Source organism: Sander lucioperca, chromosome 8, assembly GCF_008315115.2.
Source record: "Sander lucioperca isolate FBNREF2018 chromosome 8, SLUC_FBN_1.2, whole genome shotgun sequence".
Lineage (NCBI taxonomy): Eukaryota > Metazoa > Chordata > Actinopteri > Perciformes > Percidae > Sander > Sander lucioperca.
In genome coordinates this window covers 27672031-27698715 of record NC_050180.1, presented here as the reverse complement: position 1 = coordinate 27698715, position 26685 = coordinate 27672031, and the positions used below count along the sequence as shown (strand labels likewise).

Genomic DNA, 26685 nt, shown 5'->3' with positions numbered 1-26685 from the left:
ATTACTTTCACCCTATTGGAATACAGGAATGACAAGGTGTTTGCATTTCAGTTTTATTCTAAAATCTTACAAGTCTAATACAGGTTTAGAATGATTTTGCTCTGTACAGTTAGAGTGGTAAAGAATCAATCTCCATTCACCACGCTTTATTCAACTACTGTATGGTACATGAGCAGTTATACCAAAGCCCTCAAATATAATGAGAATTTGTCAGAGAAAAACTGTGTGTGTTTTAATGTGTGTGTCTGTGCCTGTGTGGCATTTTGTTGTTAATGAAGGGTCGTTATGTTTTCAGCTCCCATACCCAGATCTTCTAATGTAGAATCAATATCAGAGTGACTGTTACATTTCATGGATATGAATGTATGTCTTCATGAAAAAATAGGCATTTAAACCAATCAAATCAAGGACAGAAACAGATGTAATCTCTGTTTCTGAAATGTGAAAGCTATTGATACTGGTAGCAATGGGTAGATATGTGAAGTCAAATTCAAAAGGATTGAGGGGATCTGAAATTGTATTTCAAGATTCTTGGTTTACAATTGCCAAATAAAAAACTTTCTCTCTCCCTTTGTCCTTCTGTCTGTTCAGGCATTCTGGAGGGTTTAGATGGAAGTCTGGACAATGTGGTTCTTTAAACAGCAATGCTCTCACAAACGGCGCCAAGAAGAACAAGGAGAACCGACTCCAAAAGGTACAAGGGAAATCTAGCTAGACATCTGGGGATGTGTGTATGATGTGGTAATTTGGTTGTAACCGGTGCATTCATAAATGTAATTGATGTAAGATGATTATAATATTTAGTAAATTCACTTACACATTTGTTCACATGCTAATTACTACTGGAAAAGAACATACATCACTTGTTCTCAAGACTGATTCCTTAAACTCTGAGATGCTTTTTCTTGTTGGTTATGACCTTGAGGGTTACCTGCATAGATGTCTCCTAATTCCTATTTTCATTAAATGCTTTGGATGAACCATGTGCCTGCATCCATTAAAAAATACCAAAAGTGTATGACCACTCCTTTAGTACATTGTGCATAGCAGACTTGGGATTGCTCTTTGCACCTTGGTTTGAGAAGTTTGTGCCCTACTGTATATCTCAGATGAGAAAGCATGTTGCCTTGGGGTTAACACTAGAAAGTAACTCATGTTCTAAAGTTTACACTGCCTGAGTAAAAAAGAACAAGCATGATTGAATTGAAGAATGGATTAACTCGTTTTATATTCAAAAACCTCATTTGTAGCAAGTTTTTTTAATTTATTTGTTTGCAAATGCAGTGATGTAAAAGTGCAAATGATATAGGATGACCACAGAGTAGTTTACATACATACATACAAACAAACATACACTTTACTTACACCTATATAAACAGAGAGCTCACACAAACAGTCGCTGAACTGATGTGATACTCCCTGTCAACTCAACAGCTGTCAGCAGGCAAGGTGAAAATCCGAGTGCTGAAGGACGAGCCACTGACAGGTGAGTAGTCGACAGCCACAACTTTGGCTTCAGCTGTGGGTTACCCAGGTAGACTATACACGGATGTGTTCTCAAAAACCGTGGGTCCTTTGATACAGTACACTGTACTGAATTTCTTTCTACTTTTCACATGGAGGTTAGCATTCAAGAGCAGCTACAGAGCAGCACCCTGGGAACTGGTAGAGGTTCAGTGTCTTGTTCACGGTTACTTCAGTAAGGTGGATACTTGGCATTACAGGGGCCAGACTGTGGAGTTCTCTTGTTAGAGAAGATTGATCTCTGTAACCAGTAGCATACCTTGGCATGATTATTAATGTGTGGGACATGCCTGAGGCACAAAATTGCACCTTGAATCAGAATGTTTAAAAATGTGCTGATGCGTGTTAAATGTATACAGCAACAGTAAATGCATTTTATAAGGAACAGTTTTGGAGTATACAGTCAGTTGTAATTGTAATACTGTGGGTGATACCCTTTGCATTTTGTTGTTATTTACTATATACTACATTTCACAGCAGTGGCTGAAGATAAGCATGTTGATTTTTTATGTTTTTTGTACAAAAACTACAAGCACTTCTAATTCTTGTGGCATTTTGCTGTATGTACTATACTGTACTGTATTTTTGACACACTTTATTGTTGGACTGGGCAGGAATTAATTGACATAGATATCATTTAAACAGATATTTTGCTGATTTTAAACTAGCTCTGTGTCATGGCAGTGTGGGCATTGTGTTTAGATGAACGGCTTGGCGTCCCTCCGTGGCACCAGTGCACGGAGCTCCTAGCATAGCGAAAATCTGCCGAGATCCGCTGGATGACGCGATCTCTGCAGACCGTCCGCTGCTCCGCTCTGCGGGGAGCTCCATCTAAACACACTGCCCACACTGCCTTGACACAGAGCTGGTTTAAAATCGGCAAAGTGTCACTTTAAATTTCAATAATATTAAATAAAATCCCCTTTCCAAGTGTTAACAACAGTATACTTGCTCTGTTTAGCCCCACCTCAGCCACCGCCTCCGCCTCCACCCGATACCATCAGTCTTCGGACGACAAGAAAAAACAGGCTGAGGGGAACATACTGTGGACAATGTGAAGTCAAGACTGCAGGACTAGTAAGCACACAAATGAACAACCATAGACTTACACAGAAGACACTATATGGCTGAAATGTTTGTAACTCCTATGTTTGGCAGTTAAAGAATTTCCTCTCTGGATATAAAGCTCAGTAACACTCATCAAACATTAACCTGGCAAGCTTTTTAACTGACAAAAAAGACACACACCACTCCTCTGGAGGCATGCTTTTTTTAGGTTAATTTGTAAATTGATATGTTACACTGATTGATACACAGACATTTACACATGCTGAAAAATACCAGGGGCCAGATGTATAAATGAAACGTATGCACAAAGAAAAATCATATGCCATTTCCCACACATAAAGTGGTATTTATAAAAGAAGAATGTGTGGTGGGAATGTTGTGTAACCTTATAGGAAAACATAGTTTGTGTAGCTTGTTTGCCAATTTCACTGGTGGAGCAGGCACAACTATCGATATGCAAACAGATTTTTAAGAGCGTTTCTACATGCATTTTGGATAACTGTGTGTGTGGAAATAAGGCTTGTGCACATGCGCTAAGTTCCACAATGTTTGAGATTTATAAAACAGCTTCATAAAGCTTTATAAATCTGATGAGAAGAATGAGTGAATCTACACAGAGTTTTATGCATCCGGCCCAAGGAGTCAAATACCTTGACCTACGTACACTCATAGCTACATTTCTGAACCTCTAATTTTCTGTCTCTCTCTCCCTTCTCTCTTTTTCTCACTCTCCCACTCTCTTTCTCCTGCATCAGCGCGTATCTCCCTCTGTTATCCAGATTCCTGCTCCCATCCTGCTTCCCTCTTTCTCTTTGCATCACATGTTTACCCTTTCTTACTTTCTTTCTTTCTTTCTTTCTTTCTCACACTTTAACACATTTTCTCCTCTCTCCTCCTACCTTTTCCCTCTGCCATATCCCCGCCTGTTTCTTTATTGCTCTCTCAACTCCCTCCATTATGTTTATCTGTCTTTGTCTCTTCTCCCTTTCTCTCTCTTTCTCGCTGAAGCCCCTGCTGTCCTATCTGTTGGTCTTTCTGTGTGTTTGTGTTTGCACTAATAACAGTTTAGCTAGATCCATTCATCGATACTCTAGACCTCTGAGGGCACTGTTGTTTATTCTTTCTCACTCTTGCTCTTCTCCACTCTTGCTCAGGAGGAGGAGGGACTATGGCCTGCAACTGTATGTGTGAACAAAAGGGAGAGAGAGAGAAATGAAAAGCCACACTGTATGTGTGTTGGTGTATGCATGTGTGTGTACAATGGACTGTGGCAAACTGAGCTGAGTAATACATGCTTGATGACCAGTCACTCCCACATCTCCGCCTTCTAGATCTTCTGCGGCTTGTGTAATTCGGCTCCTACTGTATGTCTGACCGCAAAGCCAGCAAAGTTTAGTATTGAATAACGCTGAATGATGCTTCTGAGAGACAGTGAGAGAGAGAACGAGAGCGATGAGGAAGGGACAGAGATTGATAGAGGGAATGAAGGAGAGGGAGGAGTTGAACTGATTGAACTGACAGCCACCATTTTTCTGCCATTTTTGTTATGGAATAAGTTATTTTAAGCGCACCACACACATTGCGTTAAAATGTAATGCGGTAATCTGCCTGATAGTGCATTTGATGATGATGACAGTGAATTGTCCAATGAAGGGCCCAATGCCCCCAATGCCCCATAGTGATGGGCTTAATGGCAATGCTTATAGTAGTCTGGGCAAGCACATGGGCTAAACACACAGACACACACACACACACACACACACACACGTTTTGGATAGCCCTTGGGCCCTATAATGATGGCAATAATGGAAAGCGTTACGACTCTGTCCCTGCCATTCTGTCTGGAACTGCACTTAAGCACAAAAATGCGCACACACGCACCCAGAAACACACAATCATATACACATCTGGGCTTATTTTAAACTACAGTATGACTCAGATATATTGGCACTTTACCAAAATCGCACATGCACACACAAACACACTGCATGCCTAGCCTTGTGCTGTATTCCAGAGTCATCCAGGCAAAAAAGGACCTAATTTCCTTCTGTGTAGCACAGGAGAGCACAGTGATATGCCGCATGCAGCCTGATAGGGATGCCTCCTGGGGAGTGGCTGTAATTTATCCTCAGGCCTGAGAGGGGAAATGAGGCCCTGTTTTATGGGGCCATTAAAGGGCAATGTCGCAGCTGTAGGCTTGCATGTGAACACACACACACACACATGTGCACACACACACACACACACACACACACACACACACACACAAACACGATTTGTGTGAGAAAAAAGTAAAGGGTGAAAAAGCATAAACACAATAACATAATTAATACACAATAAAGAACTGAAAGGGGGAGAAGATGAGATAAAAGAGTGTACAAAGAAAGAAGCACAATTAATTTGCACAGTAAGACCTCACAATTCCCAATGAATTTGCATTGTTAAATTTTTTGTTTATTGTATTGCCTTGTTTCGCTCAATTATCTATTAAAATAAGCATTGATTAAACAGGTGAAGAAGTACCAAGAAAGGGACTAAGAAGGAATGTTCTAAGGCATAAGATCCAGAAAGAAATCACACTGTAGAATTTTGTACTGTTCCTTTAGAGAGCGCACTTAACTATACTTTCTGAATTTGACATGGTATTGATGATAAAACCGTGGGCCATAACGAAGATAAACCTGTTAAATGAAGGGAACCAAACAAATGATTTGACTGATTTGAAGATGGCTGTTTCTTTACTGTTTGTTGTTTATGAATTTTAAGGAGCCTTGGTCTTTTTCTTCTTCCCACTCCCCCTTGCACATACTCCCTCCCCCTCATTCACTGTCTCCTCCTGGCCTCGCCTGTGTGCTCCGTCCACCCGGTCTAGGCCTATCTACCCAACCTGCTGATACAAGGACTTTTCCCCACTAATAAGACCGGATTCTCACAGATAGAAATGATAATGACCTCCCTTAAGATGCATTCACTCACATGCACGCACACACACACACACACACACACACACACACCTTGCAGCATCCTGCCAGAGAATCCATTTCAATATTCATCCCTCCTGTCAAAGTTTGGCAAGGTTGAGGTTAGAGGAAAGGAAATGATATCTAACTGTAGGTTTAAATCTTTAAAATCTCTAAAGTATTACTGAAGCTTCTGCTTGTCGATGCAGGTTGTTACACAAATGTGCACATGCACATACTGTACATGCACTTACCTGATCATTCTTTTTTAATATTCTGCTTGTCTGAGACACACAAACATACAAACACACAACTCTTCACATCCGTCTCTCTCTCACATGCACGCACACACACACACACACACACACACACACACACACACACACGTTGACGCTACTGTGTTTCTCTGTATTGTAGATGTGTGCTGAGTGCACAGAGGACTACTGCATTGGCTGCTTTACCAAGTTCCACCAGAAGGGAGCACTGAAGCTCCATAGAATGATCCCCATTCAGGTGAGCGTGGTCCCACAAGCATCAAGTCTATCTGCCTCATCATTCAATACCCAATTTCAATGTCTAAGGAGTAATTCTCATCAGAGTCAGTGAGGCATTATACCTTTTTCACAGCAGACATGTTGACATGTCATAGTAGGAAAAGCACAGGTGTATTCAAAACCATTAATGATGGCTGCATTCCACTTAGGAGAGGCCCTGGTATTGTGCATGCTGACTCACTGAAATAGTTTACTGGGACACTTGTGCAATTGAGCCATCGTTAAGGTTATCAATTTCAGCTGTGCTTTTTCTACTATGACAAGTCAAAATGTCTGCTGTGAAAAATGTCTATTAGCATGCAGCATGCTTCTACCAAGATATAATAATGCTGGTGATTGGCTGTTTAGACCAAGATATATTAATGCTGGTGATTGGCTGTTTAGACGTTTACACGTTGTAAAGACACACAGGAAATATCTATGTTACGCACAGAGACGGGGCTCACGTAGTAGGAGCTAAAAAATAAAATAAAAAGATTTGTGCCGTAACGTGTAATGTTGTAATTTCTTTTTGTTTTGTAAAATTGGTATTGAAAATAGTATTGTTCAGGAACCGGTATCGAAGTCACGCTATTGGTATCGTTATTGAAAATTTTTGAACAATACCCAGCCCTATGTCCAAGCTTTTAGTCACTCAGTGATTGGTGGTAGCTTACTCAGTTTCAAACACATACACATGCATACTCTTATTCAATCACATGCAAAACTGTGTGTTTTGGCAGGACATAAAGACTGAGAATTATACACATGCAGCTGACGCAGGCATCTCTCTCTCTCTCTCCTCTGCTAATCCTGTTTCGTTTGCCACGCACGCGCACACGCATGCGCGCACACACACACACACACACACACACACACACACACACACACACACACACACACACACACACACACAAACACAAACACAAACCTGGTTCAATTAATGTTTGTAAAGCATTCTTGGTATTTGATTTATCTCAACCGGTGTACCAGAGTACCAGATGGTTGTGTTGCATCACAATTCGGATGTCAGATGATTTTTAGTCATACAATTGAGATAATTTAATCTCCCTGATCACATTGAAAGCACAAAGCCTGCCCTGCATTACTTGCATGCTATTCCCTTGCCCCCCTTTAAAAGGCAAGTTAAAGGTGCTCGTTCAACTGCTGAACAGCATTCTGGAGCTGGTACAGTATAGTAGGGGTTGCCCATTTTAGATGCTAACGTGTGGCAATGTGGTAACTTGAACCCTAAATTATCTGACTAAGAGACAATCTTTTTGTGCACAATTCAGAGTTGATATGATGAATGTGTGATGTTGCACTGTATATCCAGTCTGAGGTATGTAATAAATAATTCAAATGAAATTATTCCAAACACTCAGATGGGTTTGTGTCCACAACATCAGATAACATAATGTTGGCCCACTTTATCCAGCAGTGGTGGAAGAAGTATTCAGATCCTTTAATTAATTAAAAGTACTAATACCGCACTGTAAAAATACTTTGTATTGAAAAAATATTAAAAGTATGTAAGAATTATCAGGAAAATGTACGTCAAGCATTAAAAGTAAAAGTACTTGTCGGACTTAGCCCCTTCCAATTATGCCACCAGGAAAGCGGTTTTAGATGTGTTAGATGATCTGACTAGCTCTTAGTTTGAAGCATACCCAGGCCTTAAGTTTTCATCGATGTGACCTATAAGCACAGTTGGCTGGTGACTAAAAAGACAGAGAGAAACAGGGCAAGATAGATAGCTTCAGCAGTTGCAAACCTCTTGCGATGCAAAGATTTGCCATCAGAGGGTGTTAAGATGAGGAAAGAAATGTACCCAGGCTTAAGGGATTGTTTGCAGACAAAGATTTGATTCTTAAAGATTTCATGGCCATGGGCAAGTTCCCTCCCACGAGATACTAAATTAACTAATTCAACACATGGATAGAGTGTCACTGAATGAACTATACACTGCTTTTATCACTGATGAGATCAGATATATTTTTAGACAAAGAACAAGTCTCTGTATTTGCCAGATTGGCCATGTACAGATTAATCTATCCATAATGGCATTATTAATGTGCGCAACTGTTTTAGAACAGATGCAGAATCCCTCATAGGCATAAACAAAGAGCTCCCGACCAGAAGACGACACACATTTGATTGTGCTTCTGTCCTGCAGAGGAAAATGTCTGGTGTAAATTGATCTTATGCTGCAACAGGCCTCCTTTAAATGTGGCATATTTAGTGCATATTTGTTAGACATGTATCACACCCACATGGGTAAAACTACCAAGATAATCGCAAAGGTCCCTGGGCCAAAGGGGCTCATAAAACTAATTTTATTGTTTCTAGGATTAAAGTGATCCTAAAACCTCACTGCTCAATAGGTTGCTAGTGTCCTGCAGAACTGGGCTAGATCTTGACAGAAAACGTAATCTTCATGAAAGTGCTACATGGCCAGCAATAATATCTATCATAAAATGTGAAAAAGGATACTGTAGTTTCCTAGCCTAGCCTGAATTTTGTCTTTCTCAAGCTCTCGGTGTCTCAGTTCCTCCCCATTTCCATGACATGTTTGTGTGTTTTTGTTGGACATCATCAAGGACAGGATAACAGTCTGCAGACGGGTTTACCTCAGCTGCCCTACTGGCCTGTGGTGATTAATGGAACAGAATAATGAATTCAGCCTGTGGAATAGAGAAAATCAATTAGCACTCATGAAGTGTGCTTCCCATTTTCTCTTGTCCATAAGTACAATATGGAGATATCTGATCACATTCTGTGTGAATGAATGTTTTAAAAAAAAAAATAAAGGAGGCTTGGTGTACGTGTGATGCATTATTGGATATACTTTCTCAATAGATCCGTATTGCTTTGTGGTTAAAATGGTATGTAGTGTAAAGGCAATATACATATAAAGTGTGGTGCTAGCTTGGTTCTTTGTGGTGCCATTTACATAAAATAAAGGTGCATACATTAAACTCTATAAAATTGAGTTCATCAGTGTGACTTTCAAGGTTATGCTAGTGATGTAGGTATTAGCATTTAAAATGATTAGGTTGTACCCTCTAAATGGGGTTCATGGCAGCTGTCTATAGTGGCCTTATCTCATTGCCTTTATGTCGTTACGTAAATGAAGTAGAACTTGCTTGGTAATACTTAATTTTATGAACATTTGTGGTAAAGTTGTGACTGATTCGTCTCTTGTCTACTGTTTGACAATTCTGACGCTTTGTTGTTGTTGTTGGTCACAGTTGTAGACAGTGGGGACAATAGCAACCATGCTGATGAAGAGGCTACCGCCTCAGTCCTGTTGCTTTATTCTTCTCACACAAAATGCACAGCTTTGATTAATAACTGACTAATTTCATTTCTATGCAGTATTATCTCTTGCTTTTATGCAGTGTATGCAAATTATTGTTTTTTTCTGTTATTTTTCCTATTTTATTTAATGTAAATGTAAGTATGTATGTAAATGCCAGCTGCTTCCATTTTTCTCAGTAACAACAATGTTGATCTAATCTCATATACTATGACCTTCTTTTACAGAAAGATTTACAGACCCATGTGAGCACTCGAGATGTGGTCAGCTGCTTCCAGAAACAGATTAACCCTAGCTCCTATCCCAGTACCTTTATTAATCCTAATCCCAGTCCCAATTCTAATGCAATTACTAGAAGAGGAGATCAGAGCCCAGAAAAAGGAACAGAGGCTGTGGCAAAACCTATGCAATTGCACCCTAATTCCAGCCAGGTAGGTGGTAATCTATACTGTTACATATATAGTCATATACACCACTTTTTGCATATCACACTCTTTATTTCACACATTATTAATGTATCATTAAACACAATTTCAGAAGGTACAATGAGCATATGTAAGCCGCGTGAAATGGGGAACCCCAAATAAGCTACTAAAAGCTTTTCGGAGGGGGCCCGATAACAATAAACAAACAACAGATAATATACAAATCAAAAACTCAATTTACCATAGACACAAAATAGACAAATCCAGAATACAACAGAATACAGACACTTAACAAAATCAACAAATCCAGTCACAATAGACTCAACATAGACAAATACTACAAACAGACAGACGATCCCAGCACAAACTATAGCACTTACGGAATAATCAACAATCATATGTTATGAGCAATTTTTCCTTGAGACTTTTCTTGAAGATGGAGACGGAATGCGACACTTTCAAGTTTTCCTCAAGCTTGTTTCAAATCTGCGGTCCCCCTACAAACTACACTACACTACACTTTAGCCGTCGTTTTTTGCCAGTGGTTAGGTGTTTTACCCCTGTGTCATAAGTGTGCAGGGGACGACTGATTGGAATAAGCTCACACAATCGGTAGTTTAACCTATGAATGACCTGGAATATCATGCAGGCATTATGAAAGACATTATATTCGGTACGCCTTTATAAACCAAGGCGACGAAATAGAGGACGAGGGCAATACCCCCACTCGTCCTCTATTTTGTCGCTCAGACCACGTTAATGGCCGTATGATTTTTTTCTGTAAAATCTGTAGTTTTTTAAAGTGGCTGGGAAAAGTGTTACACCATATGACATTACAGTAGTTTAAATGGGGCTCAAACAAGGTTTTATATAAGGTGAGAAGTGCTGAGTGTGGGAGTAAATGTCTTACTTTAAAAAACATATTTAGATAATTTTTTTGTTAGATGATCAATATGGCATTTGAACATGAAACATTCATCAATATAGACTCCGAGGAATTTAGTGGTGTTTACTCTTTCATTAATTTGTTCATTTATTTTAAGACAAACATGCTTGTTTTCCATTTGATTTTTGTTGGAATGAAACACAATGTAGTTCATCTTATTGATGTTAAGATGTTATTTATTACACCAAAACCAAATTTCTACATTTCTTACCTCTCTATTATTTCTTGCAGTCCAACTGGACTCTTATGTGACATAAATAAATTAGTGTCTTCAGCAAATAAAACTGTGTAAAACCATGGTGGAATTTTCAAAGTCATTAATATATAATATAAAGAGAAGAGGGCCCAAAATGGATCCCTGGGGGACTCCAAATTTGATGGGTTTGCTTATGGAAATTTGTTCTTTAATATTTACATATTGCTGTCTGCCAAATAAATAACTTGTGAACCAGCTAAGTGCTAGTCCTCCTTCCATAATGATGTAATTTATTCAATAAGATGTTAAAATCAATAGTATCAAATGCCTTGGATAAATCTAAAAAAATACCTATACCACAGTCACCTTTATCAATGGCATCATTGATCTTTTCAATCAGATCTAGTACAGCCATGCATGTAGTACTTCTTTTCCTAAAGCCATATTGGTATGAAGCAATAATATTTAGCTTATCAAGGTAGCAATTTAACCTATTGTACACTACTCTTTCTAAGACCTTAGAGATTGTAGGCAAGATTGATATAGGACGATAATTGCTTATATCATTTTTATCCCCAGATTTAAATACTGGTATAATTCTTGCAATTTTTGCCCTTTTCGGGACAATTCCAGAGAGCAGTGAAAGATTGATACAATAAGTAAGTGGCTCCATGATATCAAATGCAATGGCTTTCAGAATTTTACTACAGATTTCATCCTCACCGGCAGTGTATGAGCTTCGTAAGTTTGTAATGATTTTATAGACTTCATTGCAGTCAGTTGGCTTCATAAAAAAGGAATTGACATAGTTGCCCGGCAAGTAATGGTTAAAAGAGATAACTTGAGGTTGGTTTATTTTGTTAGAGAGTTGTTCCCCAATGGAGACAAAGTAATTATTAAAGTTATTTGCTAGATCAATGTCATTAGTGAAATTATTACTTAAATGTGAGTGTATGTCCGCAGTATTTGGGAGCACGGTGCTGTTATGGCTCTTGTTAAGGACTTCATTTAGCACTTTCCAAGACTTCTTGGAGTAACCCTGTGATGCTTGTATGAGGTGTGTAAAGTGGTTACTTATACTTTTCCTTATTATATGTGTAAGTTTATTCCTATAATTAGTGTATAGTTCCTTGTCCAGCACTTGGGTTTTTTAAGGAACGTTTGTAAAGTTTATTTTTATGCGTGATAGATTTTAAGATACCCTTTGGGGGTTGTGACCAGTAGCACTGCATAAGGCATTCTTCTCTGGGATGGTACAACAAATAGAGTTTGTGATCTAAGTTACTGTACTGTGCATATATGTGATCAAGGGCTGAGTGTAGGATAAACAATACAGTTGTGTAGAAATACATTGACTCACTTAATTAGGCATATACAGTACTAACAGAACACACATACACAATATACAAGCACAAACACATCCAAATACTCCTCCTAACACCATGTGTCCATTACACAACACTGTAGGGACCACTATGGCAACCCATTCACTGATTTTGCTCCCCTGCAACTGAACACGAAAAGGTGCATTGTGTTCAGTTTTTGGTGACACAAAGGAAGAAAGAGAAAGAAAATATAATAACAGGTTAATAATGATGTAATTAGTGTTACTAAAAGATGTTCTGCAAGTGGCAGTGGGAATTGCATTAACACTGCTATCTGGGTGTGTGGCCTTTCTTGTGCTTCTTACTGTTGTTAGCATATGACAACACAAGAAAGGTTTTCTCTGGACAAAAACAGCAGGTCAAAGCTTTAAATGTAAAAGGCACTGGGTTAAAATCAGCACATCACAAGTCAAGAATATGGATATGCAATTTAGTATTTTTTTTTTTTTTTTTTTACAACAAACAAGAACTTTATTTTAGGGAACAGTGCAGAATCTTTAATTACAAATGTTACTGTTTAGCCATATTTTGCCATTACAAGTTTCAACTTTGTCCACACATTTTTAAAAACATTTTTAAAAAAGACAATCCATAAAAAATGTGCTTTTACCAACAGTTGGTATGATTTTTTTTCTCCAAATGGTTATTGACTCTTATTGGCTAACTTCTTTCCATTTAGAGTTTACCTGCTGTGACAAATCAGCAGAAACATGTCAAGCCTTTGTACTGTGTGAGTTTTACCTCTGCACCCTGTGTGTCAATTGAAAAGCCTTCAAACAGACCCTAATTGACGCTGTATCCACGGGTTGTATCTACAGGCAGGCTTCTGAACTGCATGTACCTTTGGACTAAACATGCTCCCCAACAGTCTAGGTCTGGCAAAAACAGTTAGATTGACATTTCAGACTCTTTACACCACAGAGCTTATTTGACCTTATTCACACAGCAGTCATATCAAACAGTTGGGATCAGAAGTTCCTTTGAAGATCGGTATACTATATATATCAAACTGGTGTTCAACTGACCTAAAACGTCACCAATTATCTTTAACGGGCTGAATATGTAAAAATATGAACCCACTGCCCAGTATACCGCTCAAGATTCTTGAAATCTTTATATATATATATGCGATGTACACCCCTTTATATATATATATATATATATATATATATATATATATATAAAGGGGTGTACATCGCACCCAATTTTCCTATGACCTATCTCCTATTTGAAAATTCTAAGAATATTTCTAATCTTTTATATACAGTAGAGGAGTCTAACTTAATCTTTTCACCATGATTTCCATGAGCTTGAGATGAGAAAATGTCAACTACTGCCGAGTGCTAACTGATTATATACTTGTTCTGTGTGACACTTGTTACACGTATGTAATGTGATAAATGTTTCAAAAATAACTACTAATATTACTCTGAAAATGAATATACATCATTAGGAACCACAAGGCATTGAGCTCAGTCACCATTTGACATGTTTTCTGGAGTGAGTAGAAACTGCATTGAGAATATTTCAATTTTTGTTTAGTCTAAGCAAGCTACTTTTTAAAAGGTCTAATAATGAAGACAGATATGTTTAGAACATGTCCCCATCACTTTTTAACAGTGTCTCAACAAAGGTGTAGCCAAGGTCACAGCCAAGCTTGCTTGTGTGCAAAATGTAAAGGCATGTTTTTCCTTGCCCTTGCCTGAAGAGTCATTAGACAATAGTGTGCCTGCAGCATTCAAAATCTCATTTACTGTCCTTTCCGTTATTTTGCACTCATCAACAAATTAATATTTAGCATTGCAAAGGGAAAGTACACAATCATACACTTTACATTTTTCTGTTAGTACATCAGAAAACAAGATTTGTGTGATGTATGGTAGCGCTAACCTTTAGTAATGATATACATATACATTAGGGAAGCTAAGCATATTTTGGCCATCCATTACTAACTAAAACCAGGAGATATTCTTTTTGTTACAGGTGTTGGCTATAAACCACAAAGACGAGGAAAAGGTGGAAATGATTGAAGAGGGTCAGGATGAGAGGGGATTTCCCACCTCTCTTCTTAGAGGAGAGTACAATGAGGAGGAGTCTGCGAGATCTTTCCAGGAAGCTCTGAAACAGTGGAGAGGAGAGAAGAGTGATGAAGCAGGAGAACCCACGAGTGAGGATGCAATGTGGACACCCATCCGACCAGGTGATCTGCATACACAAGGTTGCAGGCCAACAGACATACACATACACACAGGATAAGGTTGGGTGAGGGATCGGGTTTATGGCGCAACCAGGTAACAAATAACAGGATGACCTGTTGGTTAGAAAGAATATCATGAACACCTGTGCAATTGAGTGCAATGCAATACAAGTAAGAACAAATAATGTGCATGTTAACCGTATAATGTTGAACTTGTGTTGAGAAACGGTTGGAGTATCCTATCCTTTTCTCCCCTCTTGTCAGTCTCTCACCAGGGAGTTGGGTGATAACTCTGTGTTGTGTTGTCACTGTGAATGAACCCTTTCATATTACCCATTGTCATTTGATTAATTATGTAGTAGCATACAAATATTGATTAGTGGAACTTTAAGTAAAAGTAGCAATCCTTACCTTGATTAAAGCCAAAGCTCTGCATTCCATTTTTTTTTAACCTAAGTTAAAATATAAATAGTTAATGACAGTACTTATTCTGAAGAGTGGTCCCATTAAGGTGTTTGACACACCTGGTGTGGTATGTTGTGATGGTCCAAGTGGTGCTTAGTGTAATGCTCCATGTAGTGGAGTATATATAGAGTATCCTATTTAATTCATTTTCCTTTGTTTTGCATGTAAAAGCTAATTCTACAAAGCACATATAACTATCAGATGAATCTATGTCTCCCTTACAAATTGCAACAGTTAAAGGAATGTTGGTATTTTTTAACCTGGACACTTGCATTTTTACTGGGTGCCCATTGACGGATTGCTAATGCCCCAAAGGGTTCGCAGAGGATGCTGCTGGTTACAGCATTCTCGCTTAATACTGGACCAATTTCAAAAATCTTTCTTCACATTAGTCACCTACACACAAATGGATGGGAATATTGTGTCAAGGTTGCAAAATACTGGAATTCCTCTTTAAAAGTGGAGTCTGCAATTTTAATACACTTTTTGTCAAATGCAGCAAATATTTACTTGCAATCCGCTAGGGGCCCGTTATGTGTGTGCATTTGTGTGTAATCTGGTGTTCATGCACTGCCCTGGCTCTTTAAATGGGAAACAAACTAAGTGGCTCGGACCAAGCCACACAATACTATTCTGTTCGTGGTCTTATGTTCAAATATCAAAATCTTTCTCCAGAATCGCAGACTTCACCTTTGAGTGCAGGTATGTCAACGTTGTATGTATATATACAGTAATACTTGATACTTAAGACTTGAATGTTTTTTATATTTTTTTCTACTTTTGCTCGCTACATCTTTCTCTTCTTGGCTCTTCCTCTCTCCCGCTCTTCTCCTTCTATTCCATTTTCACCTACTTCTCAGCTTTCCTGCTCCCTCTCTCCCTGTCTGTGCTCTGATCTGTTAAGGCCTTATAGAAAGTGCTTACCACTGCAGTAGGAGGGTAATCCATGGCTGTAGCATATTGAGATAATGAGAGGAGTGTTCGGGGTGGCCCTACTCCACACCACAGCACTAATCGCCTTAGTTGTGTGTATGCGTATGTGTACAAGCTCCACTGCGTCAGGCAATTTTTATGCCTTTTCATATATACTGGGTTTCTAAATGTGCGCATGTGCTACAGTGTTTGTGTGTCCAGGTTTATGTGGGTGTGTATTAAAAGCGCTATTATTCCAGGTTGTGTGTGTATGTGTCTAGGTGTTTGTGCGTTTTATTAGGCCTCCTATTTTCTTTGCTTTACTGCTTGGACAGACTCTGCTCCTCTCTGCCTTCGCTCTGCTCTGCAAATTGCTACTAGCCCCTCCAGCCCTAATTATTTCTGTCAGGCCAATGGCACCCAGGCCCAATTTAAAGCCGCCACTGTGGACTGCCAAAGTGTCTGGAGTACAATCATAACTTTTTTCTTACCTCTATCTTCCCTTTCTCTCATGCGCTTACTATGTTCCTTTTGTATTGTGTACATCTTTTTCTTATTCCCAGGGGGCTCTCTCCTGTCTGTTTGTGTTTTGACACTCTTGGCACAGTGACAAGGTGTTTTCTCACTTCATAAGGGGAGTGTTTTGAGAAAGGTGTTGAGAAGCTGGCGTATGATGTTTTTCTGTTCTCTTTTCTACCTTTGTCTGACTCCCTCTTTCCTTTTGGCTGTGTTTTCCTCCTCCTCCTCCTCTCTCTTAACTTAACTTTATTTTTGTGTGATCACCCCTTCCCCATTTTTCTCCACTATCAGTGTCAGCTATGGCGACCCAGGCTGACCTCGCTCCAGACAGAGGAGATGAAGGACGAGGAAGAGAAGGGGGAGAAGGGGGAGAAGGGAGGGTACCTGTCAGGGTGGAGTTCACAGGAAATAACCTTACCTACATGGATAGATTGCTTCTCAAGAAGCACCGCAGGTACACAGAAAGACAGATAACAATTTGAATGCACACGTATTCTAAAGCCGAGGCTTCTGTCATGGGGTTTAGGCAAAGTGCTCCATGCGAAGCTGTGCTCTACATACTTTATGCATGTACTTAATACTACATACTTAGTATGCAGTATACTCAGTATGCACTGACAGCTTGTCTAAAAGTGTCTACATTGGATCCATTCAGGCAGTGTCTACTGATGAATAAATAACAAAATAAATAGATATTTTTAGGAAAAATCGAAACTCGAAAGTTAGTTGTGCTAGTGGGCTTTCTATCAACTTCAAGCAATATAATAAACAACTCCTCAGTGCCTCTCTGCTGTTCCATTACCTTGATTTCTTCATGTTCCCTTCCTGGTGCCAACTGATGTTTCTAAGCCCTTGTAATTGCTTCTTAAAAAAAATGGATGATTTCCAAGTATTCTAGTATGGACTACTTTTTCTTAGAGGGCTTAGATGTTATAAATTTACTGTATCTATGATTAGTCAGGCTAAAGTTTATTGAGTACTATAGAGAATGGCGAGATCAGGCTGTGATGTAGTTTATAATGCAGGATTTTACTAAAAACAACATATAGACTAATACAAAAGTTATTCCTCTCAATCATCACTTATGACCTACTAAAAGTGTGTGGTGTCTGTATCTGCAGAGACCCTGTCTGTATTTTTTATTTTCTTTTTCTTTTGCAGTGTGCGGGTGTCACGCCCCTCTAGCTCGCTCGATCACCACTGCTCTCTCTCTCTCTCTCTCTCTCACCTTCGTGTCTACATGTGCCCATGAACATTAGACCATTGCAGTACACATGCACGCACACACACACACACACACACACACACACACACACACACACACACACACACACACACACACAACAAGCTCTACTTCTCACATCACGCACACCTTCTCTTTGTTGTCATTTCCATTACTGAGGACACAAATACATCCACATGTGCCCACACAGTTTTCACATCACATACACCTTCTCTTGCCACCACCACACATGCCCCTGCTGCATCTCCTGCCTCTCTGTAATCAGCCTACATAAACCACCGGTGTAATAGGAGTTTCTCAGCACTTATTGTGCAATAGACTGCCTGAGGGTCTGGCTTCAGCAGGTCCCATTATTACAGCCCTTTATTTAAGCGGCTCCTTTTGGGCTGAGTAGCCCACTGGAGAGCAGGCCAGAGGAGAGGAGAGCAGACTGTAGTTTTAGGCCTGCTGACTGCCTGAGCTGGAATGTTCTACGTCCCCAGCTGTAGCAGCCTTTAACTCTGGAATAGACTAGAGAGCCAATCTAGAGTGCAATAAGCCTGCAGCGGTGATGGTGGCAGAGCTTAATGGAGAGACAGAAAGACTAGCTGGCTGGCAGAAAGAAAGAGTGGGAGGCTGAATTTTAACAAGTCTCTAAAATAATGGGAAAGAGAGTGAAGGGAAGAGGGAGCGTGGGGGAGGAAGGAGTTTAAAAGAATTTGCTAAAAGTGTTCAGCTATATTAGAGTCATAAATTCTATCACCTTGTTAGATTTGTGGGTGGCATGCAAGTTACAGAAAGCAAGCTTGTGACCGGGGGGGCATCAATCTGATTTCCTGAGCTGGCTGGGCAGTGTTGGTGGGCTAAGTGAATGCTAGCCCTTCCATCAACTGTCAGAGTCAAAGTATCTTTGATCAAGGCACTGAACCCTGAAATAAAAGTCTGAACAGGCATATAACTGAGATCTGAACTGGCCTAGAGCTACGTCTGTAAGACCTGACCTGACTGCATCCTACTTGTAATGCCAAATTTAAAACCTAAATCTAGTCCAATGTGATTTTTGTTATTTTTTATCCAAGGAAAAAGACTATTGTTACTTGTAATCGCTTTAAAGTACAAGTCATCTACAAGGCTTTCTCAAAGTAAAAAATAAATTACATGGGAGCCTACACACAATAAGACACAGTGACCTGCCTGCACATAACACAAGCCATAGAGCCATTATTGGCTTATTCACACAACTCCAGTGGGCTGATGATGTTGTTCCAAGTCTGTGTATGAAAGGAATAAGGGCAGAGCCATTAGGTTATTAGCTTGAAAATAACTCTCTTCGTTATGCTTGAGCATACACAGTAGATTTCAGAATGCCTCAATACAACTCTTATCAACAAAAATGTCAACACATCTATTGTTTTCTTTACATTGTTTCTCCACCGAGACTTTAGAGATCTTTTTTTTTTTTTTTATCTATTTGACTATAAACTGTCAATTGTTTTTTATAGTAAAAGACAGGTTGGACTGGTCTGAAACACCTAATTTGACCTGTGCCATACAGTTACTTTACTTAGAGCTAAAGTTTCACCTTCAAGTACAGAAATAGAAGCTTAGCTAGTTGGAGTAATGGATGAAATATCACCAAAGATGTTGTGACTTCCATAAAGCACTTTTGGTACAAATGTCAAATTTGATTGAGCTAAGCTGCTGTCCACAAGGCAAATACAGCACTAATAATGGTCCTATTGAAGGGCTCATTGCTGTCAAAATTCCTCTTGCTTTAACTTTGCTTTATTGCAGAGGAGAGATCTTTAAAAAATGCTTAAACCAAAATGAAGTATTGTTTCTGATGAAGTATCATAAATAGAATTGACAAGCTGAGAGAGCAGGTCTTATACATCACTCAGCGGTGCCTCCCATTCACTCAATTGCATACAAATTGCATTCAATTGCATTGCAGTTATACTGTATCTCATTTTCTCCTTTTTTTAGAGAGACTTATTAATAATTTGCTGCTGTATTAATTACTGTAGGGAAGCTCTTCTCTAGCTCTTCCTTACAGGGTGCAGGCTAATTTGGTAGGGATTCAAAATACTTCCTCAAGAACACTTCACCAGGGTTGGTTTTTTGCCTTTGTGGATTTCCAAACCAGGTTCAATTGGTTGAAGATCTCTTTATCAAACATGTATCTCCAAAGGGAGGTAAAAAATCCAAGACCCCTAAAGAGCAACATGCTTATTTTTCCTGGGCCCTGGCAAAAGCCTAAATGCAAACAGCCTAAGGCTAGTGAGGCTACTGCATGTAGCAAGTACTGTAGGGAAAACAAATAGTGATAGTCAGAGAAAGGGATGTGAGGTACAGGATTAAACAAGACCCTCTGAATACATTAAAGAGACAGAGAAAAACATAAAGAGAGCCAACGTGAAGGACTGTTTGGGTGGGGCTGATCACAGCTGAATGATTTGACGAGAACAAAACTAATTTACAAAGCATCCTTGCAAACATCAATACATCCACCTATCCATTCAGCCATCCAGGTTTCAGGATAAGAGAGTTAAAGAAAGAGCATGGGACTGAAAAGAGGAAAATAAGACAATTGTTACTCAGTCAATATTATTGTTTTGTTTGGGATCAGGCCTAGAGTGTATGGGGTTTATGTTTTATTCCTTATTCATGTATATTTATCATTTTCTGTTTCCAGAACACCAATCGAAACCTATCGTCCATCGTTGGCCTTCAGTACAGATTTAAAATCACTACCTAACACAAACACTGGGGAGAAGACTGCAAGCTGCCTAACAGGTAAAACATGTGACACACACACACACACACACACACACACACACACACACACACACACACACACACACACTGTTAGCCATTAGCATCTTTTGACGTGTTTTGTGCTCTTGCTGTACATGACACTTTTCTGATATACTGTACATACCGGAACAGGCTCTTAGACCAAAGAAACAGCTACGGACAAAGTAGTTTGACAGATCACACACACACACACACACACACACACACACACACACACACACACACACACACACACACACACACACACACACACACACCTTCTCTACGGGTCACACGTATCAGTGCCTGCCCATCCGTCCGAGGCGGTCTGACGGGTAATCACTGGCTGTGATTGTGTGGGCAGAGGGCCGTTAGAGGTGGCTCATGCCTGACAGGTTGCACTCTGCCTGGGTAAGGAATGGGGCATGGAGAGGGGGTGGGGTGGGGGTTGGCCTGTAGTCTGAGGCTCAGGGCCTGGAGCTCATCAGTCAGGGGAGTGTCCTGGCTGTCTGGCCCCCAGCCGAGGCTGTCAGGAGACGGGTAGACCACGGTTATCTCTCCCCTTCCAAACCTCTGGACCCTGGGGCTGTCAACTGCCTCTCATCACATCAATCAACATTCACTCCAATCCTGACCTTGTTAGGATCTGCAAGTCCTTGCTTGCCCCTTTTCTCATAGCTGTCTATCTCAAATAGTTGTTTCTTTCAAAATCATTTGAGGTCAAAATGGTTCCCTGTGCTCCCCATTGAATGTTTAATATGTGACAAGGAAACCACCCAAATTTGACACAGTAAAGTGTATAGTTGACTAATATTTTTTAGTAACTGGAGTGTTCTTTAAGGACTAGGGTACATATTATGAATTAACAATATCTCTTGCAGCTCTAAACTGTGTCTGGTCTAATGCATCAGTGATGCCTTAACAACAGTCTAAAAAGTAACTATACAGCTTGAAACTGCTCCTGTCTCCTAAGTATTACAACTTTTACAGATAGTCAGCTTTGTACTTTTCTCACTTCTTTCTCTCACTGTCCCAGCATATTTAATAATGCCTGCTATTCAACCATGGGTTGCACTTTTATAAATCCCATTCAAAACATACTAATCACTCTCCCTCTTCCCAAATTCTGGTTGATTCTTTAAATAAGCTTTAAGCTACCAGTGTGACCTAGAACAAAACATTTGTTTTGAGGAAGGACTTGATTACGCAACATGACACAGACATGAAATTCAAGAATAACCTCTAGATACATGGTAAGTAAGCTATTAGCGATCAGACTGTTTCCGTCAGATCTTAGACTTTTTGAGGCTGAAGGCTTTAAGTTCAGACAGAGACATTAACTTCAGAGGATTAGACCATTTGTTGCAAGTGGTTACATAGTTTTATTTTGTGAAAAATGCTCTTTTGGAGGAGCTCCCCAAAGGAGGGGTTCTTAACCTTTTCAATTGCATGACCCAGTATCTTAGTTGCAAAATTCTCATTAACCCAACATTCACCCAGAACTTTGACAATTTGTTTCGTGAATCTGAGTATGGTACACTTTTGTCATACTTTTTCAAGGGCATGGAGGGTTGTATCAAAATATATATATATCAAACAAATATAAGTATACCAGAAATCTTCCTGCATCACACTTCCTAACATAAAGACATACAGGCAGATCTGCACTTATCTTAGGCAACTTCTTGTTCCATCACATCTCTGTAGCTTTCTCAAACTACTCAAGCTCTTAAATATACTGATCCTTGTCTACTAAAAACACAGTTATTCACATCATGAATTTAATTTCTCTGCACACAGTTTAATAATTGACATTCCATTGTTTCAGTGATATGCAGATGTGAGGAAGACGGCAGTGTCTTTGGGAAATATAGAGCTGTTTAGCAGCTGATAAACTATTCCTTCCACCTGCTTCAAACTTTGCCAACGCATGCCAACTACAACAGGTTGCCGAGTTTGTCCTCCTCTCCTGTCTTTGAATATGAAAGGGTGGGCTATGTGTGTGCCCATGAATAATAAAAGCTGTTTTCCTGCATCATGTGGGGAGCTCTCTCTTGTTTTAAATTCTCATTTTCCTGAGCTGTCAGACCCATGTAGTGATGTGATAGAAGAATTGTTAGTATGAGAGAGAGAGAGAGAGAGAGAGAGAGAGAGGGAGGTGGCACAGACAGGTAACTTGTAGTACGACAGAAAGACACAGACTGAACAATTTACAGCTTAAAGTGCCCATATTATGAAAAAAATCACTTTTTCTAGGATTTGGGTTGTTATGTTGTGTCTCTGGTGCTTCCACACACATACAAACTTTGAAAAAAATCCACCCATGCTGTTTAGAGTGAGATACAGTTTCTGAATGTGTCCTGCCTTCAGTCTCTGGGTGAGCTGTTCAAAATCGGCACGGCTTGTGACGTCACAAGCCGAAACGAGCAGGCTAAACACAAGCATTAGCTCGTAGCGTTAGCATGCTAATGCTAACACTAGCATGCTACCTAGCAAAGCACTGCTACAACACACACACAAGTTCACCATAATCTACAAAAGAACTACTTACATGTGCGCCCTCATTTAGAAGTCTCCCAGCTAATCCTGTCTTGTAACTGACCGAAGTTGTAGAAACAGCCTTTCTTTTACTGTCTATGGAACTAGCTAGCTGACATGATCTACACCTGAGCTACTGAGCATGTGCAGTGCAATCAAAGATAGTACAGAAGAAGAAGAAGAAACGAGGTCTCACTCTGTAGCTAAAACAGAGACCAGCTGAAAAGAGGATCTGCAGCAGTGAGAGAGAGCGGTGCAGTACAACAAAAATATGGTGTTTTTTGAAAATTAAACCATGTAAACCTATTCTGGTACAACCTTAAAATACAATTATGAACCTGAAAATGAGCATAATATGGGTGCTTTAAGGCAAAGAAAATGAGATTTCAACATACATTGTGTTATTTTTATTGTCACAACAAATTAACTATAAATTGTGTAAGTATAGCAAATCATATTTTAAATGTTCAATATGTGTTATATAATATGTGCCTATCAAGGTAAGAGGACGTAGTCCCACATATGTATCGCTTCTTAAATTACCATGTGAGTTGAACTTATCTGTAGATATTTGCTCAGTAACTCTGAGTAGCTGAATATCAATACATGCACACAGATAATCATGTAGACATACAAGTACTGTAGATTACCACATGTCTGCTGTCTTTTATGCAGCGGAATTTTGTCATCAGAAGAGAAACCACTGTTTATCCCCTCCTGTGTCATCAGCACCTTTCAACTGAAACAAGATAATAAATGAATACAGTCCCAATTGTGTAGCTCTCTATGACCCTTACCTCTGATTCCCAGAGAAAGAGGGTGGAAGACAAGAAAATGTCCATATTGGTATCAAGGGTCCCAGCATGTCCACTGGCATTTTTCATAAGTAGAAAACTGATGGAGTTGCTGGAAACAAGAAGAAGCACACATCTTTCTATTTACCTTTGTATGTTACAATTTGTTTAACTTTGTTTATGCCATTGTAAGCAATCACATTAACCAGCTCTAATTGCCTGGCCAGTTTTCAATTAAAAGTGACAGTGAAGTGCCTCTCTGACAGTTGAGGTGATTTAAACCTGAAGCATGGAGATGGATGTATGAGTGAAGAATTGACAAAAAATGTTTTTAAAAAAACTGCTTTGATGAAAGTATAATTCAACTGGTAAATCGTGTTATGAATATTTGTATATGTTATTAACTGATCTGTGATAAAAACAAGTTTAAATTGATTCTCTTGTTTAGCTTTCGTTATGGCTGTCCATCAGTTGTTATTCAAGTTTGCACTGAGTCACCTTCAGTGCTGCCAAAGCATAGCAAAGTTTGATAGATAAGTTGGCTGGATGCCAAAAGTTGAGTGTCGACCTGTAGAGCTTAGATTGGCCCAAAAAATCAAGCCCGAACCTGCCCGAGCACGTTGCGTCCGAGCCCGGCCCGGCCCGACACATTAACTGTAATTATGAGCCCGAGCCCGATTTAAACCCGACACTTTTTTAATACGTGGGCCGTTACAACTGACATTCTCAACTACAATACAGAGTTGTTTGAACTGCAGAAATCTGTTTAGAATAATGCAACAAGGACGAAGCCTGTAAACTGCGCTGTTTGTTTATTCAGAATGGAACGGATCGCAAATGGATCTGAATGAAGAAACATAAAAAAAAGAAACAATGATGAACAACATATTGTTGTCACTGCCCACGACTTGTTTAAACTGCTTCCATACCTCCGACTTTCCTCCACACTTGCTCAAAGTTAATTCTCCTGTTTTTCTTTTTTTCTTTACATCTTCAAGCTCCATGTTGCACTTAAGATACACAATACAGCCCAGCAGGCCCGGTGTGATGCGTGCGAGAGGAGGAGACTCTGCGCATGAAGTGCTGCATTTTGTAACTGCAGCCTAAATTTTGTACACATTTGTTACTTTTATATAGCTTATATATACATATTTATAATATTTCTGATTATGGCATAGCTTTCTCTCCACCCAATTAGGCTAAATAGGTAATAGGTCGGACTCGGGCTTGGGCCGAGAATCTAAACTCTATCGACCTGAGGGTCAAACAGAATGCTGAGGGGTTGTAGATTTGGGCTGTGAGTGATACATTGTCCAGTATGCATGTTTAATTACAGTATAAATTCTACTGTCAATGCAACCGTTGAATGATTTCTTGAATCAACGATCATTTTAGCATTAAAGAGCAAATTAATCAATAGTTTCTGTGTCTATGTGTTCTTACAATAGCTAAAAAAAGCAGCCCTAACCTTACGTCGTCCCTAACGTTGCAACACATTACATGAGTCTCCCTCTTGCCCTGTCTTGATTGTGTGTGTGTGTGTGTGTGTGTGTGTGTGTGTGTGTGTGTGTGTGTGTGTGTGTGTGTGTGTGTGTGTGTGTGTGTGTGTGTGTGTGTGTGTGTGTGTGTGTGTGTGCGTGCGTGCGTGCGTGCGTGCGTGCGCGCGCGCGCACGCGCGTTTATAGCTCAGGAGGAGGATTTCCGTCGCTACTGTGCATCATTGTTTGCTGTCCCTGTCAGCAGGGGCAGGACTGAGCCTCAGATTACTTCACCTGAACTGTGCCTCGTCATAGAAGTCCTGGATGAGGTGAGAATGACTGAAGCATTTCATTTCACCTACATCACCTACATGAACACACACACACACACACACACACTGAACACAGTGGATCTAAACAGGGCAAATGTGGGAGTAGACACAAACCTGCGCACAAGGCTCACAGACAACCTCCATATTCTTTCTTTTCATTTCTGTCTTTGTCTGATTCACATGTGTGACAACACTGTTGTCTTTTGTTTTCTACAGAGAGACAAAGATGGGATTTTTGTTGCTGAACAGAGGACAGAGAACAACAGAAAGTGAGCCAAAGTTTAAAAAAAAAAAGTATCTACTGTGACCTCACAGGTGCCTAGCATATTCACACTGGCCTGTGTGAAAAATCTTAACTGGCTACGTCTGTCTAATACATAGACTGTAGGAGAGAACAAGGCTTTTCATCTACAGATAAGGGAATTGGTAAACAATCATGTGAACAGTGGGTGTCCACTTGATTAAATTAGCTTTTTTGTTCCTTTTGAGACAAAAAAGACAAGGAAAAAAAGAGAATTATCATCACATCCAGTCACCTCTTAATATATGATACATATGGGCATGGACATCCTGACACAATAGAAAGAGCAGTGTTGTGGAGGTTGGTGTCAATTGTCAAACATTACTAGCAGGCATTACAGTTCTGTCAGTGTTTAATAACGAATTTTCATATTAAAGAAAATCTGTTAAATCTTTCAAAAGGTTGCCAGTATTTTCAAGTAGAACAATGTCAAGTGCCAGGAAACTAATGTGTAGCCATAAGGAGGTGTACATGGACTCTGTCTCACACAAAGCCTTTCGATTTCCCACACAGGGTTCCCTCTGTTCAGCAGGTCCTCAGTAAACTAACACTTGTGCCCCAAGTGGGCTTAATCAGCGGTGGGACCTCAAGAGTCAACTACTCTTCTCAGCTCAGTTCAGCACAACCATCCAGGCAGTCTCGAGCACCAGCACAACCCAAAGCAGCTCAAAAGCTCCATCTATCTGAGCCTCAGACTTCACAAGCAGGGCACTCTATGAAATGTGAGCTTTGTGAGTTTTTTTTTTAGGATGGAGGATGAGTAAAAGGAAAAAGT

General features: G+C 39.7%; 1 protein-coding gene across 4 annotated transcripts in view; it reads left to right on the top strand.

Moving 5' to 3' along the window:
- zbbx (zinc finger, B-box domain containing) overlaps positions 1-26685 on the top strand; it is a 58484-nt gene that overhangs the window by 13796 nt on the left and 18003 nt on the right. For 3 of the 4 annotated variants that reach the window (XM_031290887.2, XM_031290888.2, XM_031290884.2), the window contains exons 4-14: positions 592-694; positions 1435-1486; positions 2486-2601; positions 5970-6065; positions 9632-9835; positions 14340-14556; positions 16735-16903; positions 20367-20467; positions 25485-25606; positions 25826-25878; positions 26424-26632. In XM_031290887.2, the coding sequence (XP_031146747.1) occupies positions 592-694; positions 1435-1486; positions 2486-2601; positions 5970-6065; positions 9632-9835; positions 14340-14556; positions 16735-16903; positions 20367-20467; positions 25485-25606; positions 25826-25878; positions 26424-26632 (1442 nt within the window). The remainder of the gene's footprint in view (positions 1-591; positions 695-1434; positions 1487-2485; positions 2602-5969; positions 6066-9631; positions 9836-14339; positions 14557-16734; positions 16904-20366; positions 20468-25484; positions 25607-25825; positions 25879-26423; positions 26633-26685) is intronic. The other variant, XM_031290886.2, reaches the window with a different exon arrangement.